This window comes from Sphaerulina musiva (genome assembly GCF_000320565.1).
Source record: "Sphaerulina musiva SO2202 unplaced genomic scaffold SEPMUscaffold_9, whole genome shotgun sequence".
In the NCBI taxonomy this organism is placed as follows: domain Eukaryota; kingdom Fungi; phylum Ascomycota; class Dothideomycetes; order Mycosphaerellales; family Mycosphaerellaceae; genus Sphaerulina; species Sphaerulina musiva.
Window position 1 is genome coordinate 659,726 of NW_016017391.1, and position 9,288 is coordinate 669,013.

Here is a 9,288-nt window from a genome sequence, read left to right on the forward strand (position 1 = left end):
TTGGGGGGTTGGGGGGGCAATCTGGTCGGTGCCCCCGAGGTATTCGGTACCCCCGAGGTATTAAGCATTCATTAGGAAGAGAAAGCGGACGCCTGAGCGAGGGCCGCGAGGCAGCCTCGAGGGAGGAGAAGCGTTGTTTTTGGGGGGTAGGGTTACAGCGGAAGGGTACGGTAATAACTTGATGACTCAGAAATGGGGTCTGCGACTAGACATTTTGGGGTCTGCCCTTAGCCCTGGCGCCAAAGGTAGCCGTAGTGGCAAGTGGTGTGACAAGACTGACGTGCATTTTTCTCCGATGATATGTCCTGTCCTATGGGAGGATGAACTCGATAAAGATGCTGTTTCGCCAGGAATCCCATAGGGCTGTGATCAGCACATTCTGATGATAATTCTGGATCTGGCCCCATTCTCTATTGTCGTAAGGTATTATCTAGATAGTATATCAGCCCAACTATGATCGGCCAATATTATACTATACCTCGACGTACTACTGACCGTACCGAGACCGTGACCGTGACCGTGGTCCAACCCTGGGCACCGCACCGCACAGGCACACACACCTACTCTTTCTCTCTGGTCTCTCTCTTTTTCTCTTTCGATAGACTATAGAGGAGGCACATTATTTCCAAAAAAGACATTTTCTTCACTTACCTACCATCCGACTTTTTTGTTTTCTTTGCTTGCACCGAATTTACGGGACTGGAAAGCCTTCACGTCACTCGATCCCGATTAATACCACAACAACAACATACGATACCTACTACATACATACCTAGGTACAGGTACTCAAGAAGCCTGCATCATCAGCAAGCAGCAGGGAACACCGCTGCAGCTTCATTCCCAAACGGGCAAATAATAATGTCGCCAGAAGAACATGAAATGGAACCCTTCGTCTTCGACGTCGGCAACGGAGACTTGGTCAGCGGACTAAAATCCTTCCCTCTCAAACTCGAAGACACCACACGATCCAGCAAAGGCACACCCCTCATCATCTGCCTACACGGATCGAGTTATTCGGCCAAATACTTCGACGCACACCCCAACTACTCCATCCGCAATGTCTCTCTCCAACTGACCATTCCCGTCATCGCTCTCAACCGTCCCGGATATAAACAGACGCCCGAATTGGGCAAAACGAGCAATACCGGCTCGGATACACATTTGCAAAATGAAGCCCTCTGGCTCCATCGTCTTGTTCTCCCTACCATCTGGCGCGCCTACGGTCCTCCTCTCGGTGCCACCTCGATTATTCTCCTCGGTCATGGAATCGGTGGAGCTGTCAGCCTTATTACTTCCTCTCTCAGCTGCACCGATCCGCCTGAAGAACGCAATTATCCCCTTTCAGGTCTCATTCTCACCGGTTTAGGATCCCGTCAAGTCCTCGAACCCAACGACGAAACTCTTTTTCGCTCTTCTCAAGAATCCTTTGATTTTTCCTCTTCCTCTCCTCCTCCTTCTTCCTCATCCAAAGAAGAAAAATCCCCTCTCTACGAACACTGGGAACCAGGCAACAAAACCAAACTCATGCTAAACTCCGCCCTCAACCAATCCCCCCTGGAAACCATCAAAGCCCACTCCAAAATCTCCTCTCGCGGTCTAACCTCCGAGACCCACGACTTCTCTTGTGCCCAAAATTTCCCGCGATACTGGCGCAGCATGGCCGCACAAATCAACGTACCTGTAATGTATTTTCTCGCCGACATGGATCTCCTCTGGGATGCGACATCAGAAAAAATCACAGATTTCGCTTCTGCGTTTTTGAGTTCGCCGAGGGTGGAAAGTGGGGTGTTGAGGGGTGCGGGGCATTGTATTGAATTGAGTTGGTTGGGGCCTTGTTGGTATACGCGTTGTGCGGGGTTTGCGATGTGTTGTGCTGTTGAGAAGGTTACGTTGGATGGGTATAAGGGTTCCGGAGGGTTTCCGGTGCCGCCGGAGGAGAGGACGAGTTTGAGTACGATTGTGGAGAGGGATAGTGAGGCGCTGAAGGAGCAGGTGGCGGGGGTTTAGGGAAAGGAAGGTGGTTTGGGGCAAAGGGTATGATATCTCGCTGGTCGAGGTTGTGGATTTGTATATATGTACGTACGTATTGGTAATGACTACTGTAATTTACAACTCACCTCATAATCTCTCTTATATCGTTTTCTTCTGTGCAGATTGGAATCAATACCTAGGTCAGTCATTTCACCTAGAGCACATATATCCAACCTTTTCTACAAATATAGCGTACATACACCCTCCAAGTCCTCACTGCCTAGGTAGGTATATCTCTACAGCAGCGTCAGCCTTTCTCATCTCGATCCATCCATCTCCTCCAAATGTAACCCCAGAACTACATAACATACCTATTCTCGTAACCGTCTATCATCATCATCACCATCATCGTCCCACAAGTTCTAGGCAACCCTAACGTCCCAGATACCAAAACACTTGCCTACTAGGTACAATACAATAGTACAGAAGGTACAAACTTTTCATGATGCGTAATGCCCTGTATTCGAGAGAGAGGACATAGTAGACCGAACAAACCGGAAGAAAGAACAAAAAACAACACACTACATTCTTCATTTTCTCTTGTCAGTAGCTAAGGTAAGGTAGGTATCTATCATTTTCGTTATATGAAAAGCCTGGTATCTTGAATATTGTAACTAAATATTAAAAAGAAAAAAAGAAACTCCATAAACGCCCTCAAAACACGATATCGTGTGTAGGAAAAAAAACATCATCTTCACGACCCCTTGACCCACTCCACATCCGTCCGAATATCCCCAAACCACGCCATAAGAATATCCCGAAAATAATTCGTCCTGGGCAACCACTGCGGTTGATCACCCGCCTTCGGAACCGCATTCTTCCCCTTCGTCACATACGTACTATTCAAGCGTAAAATATTCGCCTCTCGCATATGTTCCTTCTCATATGCCGAGCGACGAGGAATAATCTCGACAGCATTTTCCTGGCGCATTTTATTCAAGATGCGCGTCGTCATTTGTGCCGTGGCATCGGCTCCGAGGGTCCAAGAGGCGTCGACGTAGCCGACGACAAAAGCGGTGTTGGGAAGGTCTTCGATCATGATGCCTTTCCAGACGAATTTGTCGGGGATGTGGAAAGGTTGGTCGTCGACGGAAACTTTCATGCCGCCGGCAAAGGAGAGTTTGAGACCGGTGGCGGTGACGATGATGTCTGGGTGGAGTTCTTGGCCGGATTCGAGTTTGATGGTGGTGTCGGTGATTTCCTTGATGGTTCCCGTGGCGACGCTCGATGTTCCTGCGCGCAAGCTCTTGAAGAAGTCGGCGTCGGGGCACATGCATAGGCGTTGCTCCCAGGGGTAATACTTGGGCGTGAAGTGAGGATCGTGGGGAATCGAGGACGGAAGCTGTTTGGCAGTAATCTTGTGCATCATGTTTCGTGCCGCCTTGGGCGCCATGGCCGAGTATGTAGACATGATCAATGGCATGATGATCCACTTGAGGCGAATGAGGCTGTGCTGAATCGATGGTGCCCATTTGAACCATTTCCGTAGCCACTTCTCGGTACGGTCTTCCGAGGGTACGGCCAGGACATAGGTCGGGGAGCGCTGAAGCATCGTGACGTGCTTGGCAGTCTTGGCCATGACGGGCAGGACGGTGATGGCTGTCGCCCCGGAGCCGACGACAACGACTTCTTTATTGGTGTAATCCAGGTCCTTGGGCCAGAATTGAGGGTGAATGACTTGGCCTTTGAAATTGTCGATACCGGGGATCTCGGCCTTGAGAGGCGCGTGATAGTCATAGTAGCCCGTGCAAAGCAACATGAAGCGGCCCTTGAAGGTCTTCTTCTCCGAACCATTTGCTGTGACATCCAATTCCCACGTCTTTGTACGAGACGAGTACTTTGCAGCATCCACGGAGTGATTGAATTTGATCTTCTTGTCAATATCGTACATTGCTGCCGACTCTTTCAGATAATCCTTGATCAGAGCACCCTGTGCAATGGCCTGGGAAGCCTCCCATGGTCGCCACGGGAAGCCGAAAGTGTAGAGATCAGAGTCGGATCGAATGCCTAGGACTCGGATCAGTACATGCACCGCGCGCACAGAGAAAGAGAGAGAAAAAGAGAGAGAGAGAGGATCAGAGTATAGGCATACCAGGGTAGTTGAACAGACTCCACGTGCCACCCAGTTCATGCCGAGCCTCGAGAATGCAATAACTGAGATGGGGATTGCGTTCTTGCAAGCGATAACCAAAATTGATGCCAGAGATACCCGCTCCCACGACAATCACGTCGTAGTTGTTCTCGCCCTTTTCCAGCGGTTGCCACGCCATGATGATGGGAAAGGTCCCTCGCAGTGAGTGGCAGCGTATACGGCGATGAAGGACGGATGGTGCGTCGCGTGTGCGTGAGGAAGAAAGAAAATTAGCAGCAAGTGATGTGCGGTGTAGGAAGTTCGACGATATATGTAAACGGCGATGATGATCCCACGCGCCACCTAGAAATGGATGTCATCTATGCATCCCCAGGAGTCGAGGTAGCGTGTGCGACAAGAAAGTCTATTTCCCTCTTTGGAATGCCTCGGTCCATCCAGGGTGTCACGCTCGTCGCGTCCGAGCCAATCAGAAACGCGCATCTCATGGCAGAATGCGGGACCTCCCCACAACCGGGTTTCTTATTCGACCGCCACATCCTTGAGCCACTGCCTAGATACCGAGGCCATCTGGCACCTCCGTCGCTTATCTTGTTCTCCAGACCCGCCCTCCTAGCGCTATACAATTCTGCCTTGTCGTTGTTGTTGTTGTATTTCTCTCTGGAGGATATGCTCGGGCATAAACAGAGTCGCGAGGGCTGCAATTATAAGTATTGCCGAGGCTTGCATACAGTACTGGTATACCTGACCTACCTGACCATCCATCTCATGACGAGGACAACGAGATCGACGGCCACACCATCCATTAGTCATGTGGTTCAACACTGGTACCAGAGTCGCTGTGCGCTCGTGAAAAGAAAGGAGCTTCTATTCAAAGAGACTGCATACGAGTCATCATCATCATCTCTCTCTTTTTCCTTCTGTATGCCACCAGGCTCATGCAGCCGGCTCTTCTTATATTCCTGTACGCCTCAAACTCCACCTTTATCGTTATCGTTCATACCGGGGCAGCTCTGAATGTGCAGACGTATCGACGTGATCATCGCTACCATACAAGTCTTCGTTCGTCAATGTGGGAGCTGTTGCTGCCTGATTGTTGCTCGAACAGCCCACCTCCGGATCGCTCGCATGCTCACTGGGCGGTTCCGAAGCCTCCAGCTGGAGACGCCTTCGTTGTAATTCGTGCTTGTCATCGGTCGCAGCATCAGGAGGATGCGGCATTCCTCGAGGCGTCGCCGGAGACGCCACCTGCACTTCTGCCTCTCGAGCTTCGTATACCGGTGTTCTTGGAAGTGGTATTGTTCGCGCGTAGTCGCTCGCTATCATGCCGTTGGCATATGCTGCTCCATGTCCATATGCTGGTGGTGTCAGCAGGGCAGGAGGTGGAGCCGATGCAACAGGGACGTCGAGCTGCTCGTCTGGCAGGTGTGGTGCCGTTGCTACATATGAGCTGGGTCCCGTCCCATTTTCCGATGTGGGAGGTTGGCTCGGCAATAAGCGTTGCTCTGCCCTATGCACGCGTTCCTTTTCCGACAATTGTGATTCGTCTTCGATATGAGGCATGGGTATTAGCGACGCCTGTACACTACGTCCATCCGGAGGCGGGTATTCGTAATTGCCATAGTCCGCCTGGTAGCCATTGTATCCGTAGTAGCCATTGTAATGATTGTAAGTGCCATTCATTTCCGGATCCGGGTGTTGGCTCGGATGTTGCGTATGGTGGCCATAGTCATAGCCATGAAACTGGTAATGATCGCCATACTCCCCATAGTCATAGGCCCAGCTGCCATCAACTTCCGACGCAGCCCCAGGTTGGGCATCGGCTGGGCAATCACGCTGCCGAGAGGCATTATTCGCATCTTCTTCGGGCACTTCTGGGATCGACACTTTCCGCTTCTCTTTTTTCCGAGTGTTGTCCCTCGTTCCGATAACAATCTCGAAAGTGCATGCCACCACTCCCTTGTCTCGCCGAATGTCCGTCGTATCAATGATGGGTGAGCTGAAAGGATGCAGACCCGAGTTGATTAATCCCAGGTTCTCCGAGCCTTGACCCTGCAACATTGTACTGGCTAAACCACCAAGATTCCCCAGGTTGCGGTCCTGTGTTGATAGCTTGCCTTGGATATCCAGCACACACTCTACGTAGTACTTGAAGCTGATCATCGCTCCAGGCACAGAGGAAATGGTCGGAAATGCCTCCTCGGGAACGTGCACTTTCCCGGTCACCTCTGCTGTCAACGATTCGGGGTTGACAATTAGAGGCACAATCCGCTGTGACAGATCCTTTCGAAACATATGACTAGACCCAGCTCCAGATAGCGATAAGCCGCCAAGTCCGGTCACCGACTTAGGATAGTAGTCCTCGTACTTCGCTTCCTTGCCCTTCTCGGTAGGGCCCAGTGGTATGGCCGGGTGGATATCGACTCGTGCTTGGCGATAGAGCGTCATGATCACTCCATGCAAGCTTTTGACATGCTTGGTATGGGTCACATGCACCTTGATCGGTATGCTATCGCCGCGCAGAACGCCACCTTTCAGCGCCTCTACAGTAGCCGTAATGGTTCGACTGCCATTGTCGCCTTCACTGTAGCGAGAAGAGGTCATTTGGGAGTCCTGTTGAGATGGTCGTCCTGCACTGCTACTGAACATGCTTTCACAGCTTCCCTCCGTCGGAGCAGGGCTCTGCGGTCCCGTTTCAGCAGCATCGGCATGTGAGCTCATCGCCGAGGACGACTGACTGGCCCGTGGTTCGAGCTCACCAGAGGTAGTGCCGGATCCATCTTTGCGACCTTTGCGCTCCACATTCTCGGCTAGCTTGCGAGCTTGCGATTTCGCCCTGGATCGACGGGAGATGGGTTCTAGCGTGATCGTCCGCGGTTTCGGAGGCAGCAGCTGCGACACGTCAATCCGCTCCACCATGTACACTTTGTGATCGCATTGTATCGTCGGGGATATCGTCGTTGGTCTCGTCAGCGTCGCCGTAATCATGTAGGAAATCGTCCCGCGCTCAAACTACACCATCATCAGCACGTGGAACTTGCGCCCTCCTCATGCTAGGTAGACCACATACAGATATACTGCTGGGCAAGTCCCGCTCAGGGAACAAGAGATCGAAGCGAAATTGGTATACACCCTCGCCCAGCTTGCCGTCCCCACAGAGCACCACCTCATCCTCAAATAGCGATGCGAAGCCGTTCCCATAGTACTCTCCGCTCCTGCTGCCCCTGCCCGTTCCAATGTGCGCGCTGGTTGCGCGATAGCCATCTGCCGGCGGGGAGCCGGGATTCTTGTATACCTGCACGAAGCCGTGCAAACAGACTACCACGTGCGTAATCCGAATGGGTTGCACAACTTTCAGGTTGACGCAACCTGTCACCGAGTCGCCCTGCGTATATGATCGGTGTGGGTCGTCCACTTGAATGTAGAAGTCGGTGAGCTTACGCGACTTGGCGGCGAAAGGAGACGCAAGTCGTGAGATGAATCGTCGTCCGCTGGTGGGGTTGTGGTTGTTGCTGCTGTTGCTGCTGTTGTTCGTCGTGCTCGGGGCGTTCGAGGCAGAGCGGGACGGAGTGACTGGCATTCTGCACCTTGGGGTGGCCGCAGAAGCACCCAGCCTGGCCTAAGAGGCGCCCAGTAAGGGTCGAAAGGACAATGCGCGCGCATGCGAATTGATATGCGGCAGCGCACGGGAGTCGTCGTGGGTGCGCGTCGTGACGGCGCGATCTCGTTGTCGCGCCGAAAATGGGATCGAGGCCAAGACGTTCTCGGGCCTGTAGAGCATCGTTAGACTACTAGGAAGGCAGCCGTGACGCCAGAGGGGAAGGTTTGCTGGTTGGTCTCAACGCGCCGAGGAAGGTCAGACCCGATGAGGACCAGAGATGCGTGATGTAGAGAGAGCACAGCACGACCACAGAGAGCAGCTGTGCGTGGCTAGCGAGCGCTAGGAGGCTGCAGACAGACAGCATAGCCACAATCGGGCAGACGCAGTCTGTGTGGAAGCGTCCCACCGGACAGCGCTGTCGCTTGTCGCTGTCGCATCACTCCACTGCCTGCGACTGTAGCTGGCCGCCGCGCTCGTCTTCCATCACCATCCCACTGGCCGCTATCACAGCCATTCCGCCGCTGGCACTGGATCTTCTGCTGATCTCTCACGTACCTTGAGGGTATCGAGGTCGTTTTGGTGCTGGAAAAAACGCCCTGTGCCAAGTATAGTCAAGCTTTCTGTGCAGTGCGCGGCGCGCAGGTATTTCGAGGCGCGAACGGGGCACCCGAATGTTCCTGGTATGGAATACTGCTTCTTCGTGCTGGCGACGGAACAAGCCTGCTCTTTCTCTCTCCCATCACCTCAATTCGGACAGTCCTTGAAATGCGCGGCCAATGGCCTCCACAGTGGATGAAGCGGTCGGTATGTTTGTCCCGCTCCCCTCATCAGAGCTTAATCTGGACTTTCATACTTTTTTGATCCATAGTTCAGACGAGGCGAGGTCCGCTGAAGGAAGATCCCTACAGCCGTCCGTCCCACGGAGGACGCATGGACTTTCCCGTTGCTTCAGTGGCGGAGGTACCTCTAGTATAGTACAATAGAACGCTCATCATTGATCCATAGGAGTCCCTGACGCCTGCGGACTGCGCGGTATGGTACATAGTAACAGTATTTTTTGAGCCGAGGAAATGGCAGCGATGAAGTTCTGGACTGGGAAGATGCGCCGCTCTCTCCAGTGGCAGACTACGCCCTTCTATGTGTCTTCCCAGTCGGTCGGCCCACACGCACCGGGAAATAGCCTGGACGAGCCCACGCTGTTGGTTCGCCATTCGCAGTGCGATACAGTAGCCTCTGCATCCGTCGGTATGGCACCGGCTCTCTATACCATTCTCGTGCTACCTCCTGATACTACCGCCACGACTACTGTACGCGAGCGATACCACTAGGAGCTCTCCGCAACCAGAGTCTCAGGTGCCGACCGCGGTAGTTTTCGGACTATCTGTACGACTGTACTGTAGGGCGCGCGTACAGTACCTAACTACCTATAACTGTCCCGTCGGGTATCATGTTCGTTCAGCGACGACAGGCACGGAGGCATCCGCCCGGTCCGCTGAGCACCATCAGGTCATCAGCCCATACGTAGTTCTCAGGTCACATCACATGATAGTATGCCTAATGTACATGT

General features: G+C 52.8%; 3 protein-coding genes across 3 annotated transcripts; 1 reads left to right on the forward strand and 2 right to left on the reverse strand.

Annotated features, from left to right (window-relative positions):
- The first annotated feature begins 499 nt into the window (after window positions 1-499).
- SEPMUDRAFT_151045 (uncharacterized protein) lies at window positions 500-2,074 on the forward strand. Its single transcript, XM_016906560.1, has one exon. It carries the CDS (start codon window positions 859-861, stop codon window positions 2,005-2,007), a length of 1,149 nt encoding a protein of 382 aa, XP_016758080.1. The 5' UTR covers window positions 500-858; the 3' UTR covers window positions 2,008-2,074.
- Window positions 2,075-2,591: 517 nt separating this feature from the next.
- SEPMUDRAFT_151046 (monooxygenase) lies at window positions 2,592-4,444 on the reverse strand. Its single transcript, XM_016906561.1, has 2 exons — window positions 4,124-4,444; window positions 2,592-4,038 (listed from the first exon to the last, which is right to left on the reverse strand). The coding sequence occupies exons 1-2, from the start codon at window positions 4,299-4,301 to the stop codon at window positions 2,726-2,728; spliced, it is 1,491 nt and encodes a 496-aa protein (XP_016758081.1). The 5' UTR covers window positions 4,302-4,444; the 3' UTR covers window positions 2,592-2,725.
- Window positions 4,445-4,965: 521 nt separating this feature from the next.
- SEPMUDRAFT_151048 (uncharacterized protein) lies at window positions 4,966-8,489 on the reverse strand. Its single transcript, XM_016906562.1, has 3 exons — window positions 8,277-8,489; window positions 7,191-7,890; window positions 4,966-7,132 (listed from the first exon to the last, which is right to left on the reverse strand). The coding sequence occupies exons 2-3, from the start codon at window positions 7,698-7,700 to the stop codon at window positions 5,111-5,113; spliced, it is 2,532 nt and encodes an 843-aa protein (XP_016758082.1). The 5' UTR covers window positions 7,701-7,890; window positions 8,277-8,489; the 3' UTR covers window positions 4,966-5,110.
- Between the last annotated feature and the right edge of the window lie 799 nt (window positions 8,490-9,288).

Coding starts and splice junctions, on each gene's coding strand:
- SEPMUDRAFT_151046 (XM_016906561.1), bottom strand. CDS start 4,301: ATGGCGTGGCAACCGCTGGAAAAGGGCGAGAACAACTACGACGTGATT. Junction 4,039..4,123: donor GAGTCTGTTCAACTACCCTG/GTATGCCTATAC, acceptor TCCGAGTCCTAG/GCATTCGATCCGACTCTGAT.
- SEPMUDRAFT_151048 (XM_016906562.1), bottom strand. CDS start 7,700: ATGCCAGTCACTCCGTCCCGCTCTGCCTCGAACGCCCCGAGCACGACG. Junction 7,133..7,190: donor ACTTGCCCAGCAGTATATCT/GTATGTGGTCTA, acceptor ATGATGGTGTAG/TTTGAGCGCGGGACGATTTC.
- SEPMUDRAFT_151045 (XM_016906560.1), top strand. CDS start 859: ATGTCGCCAGAAGAACATGAAATGGAACCCTTCGTCTTCGACGTCGGC.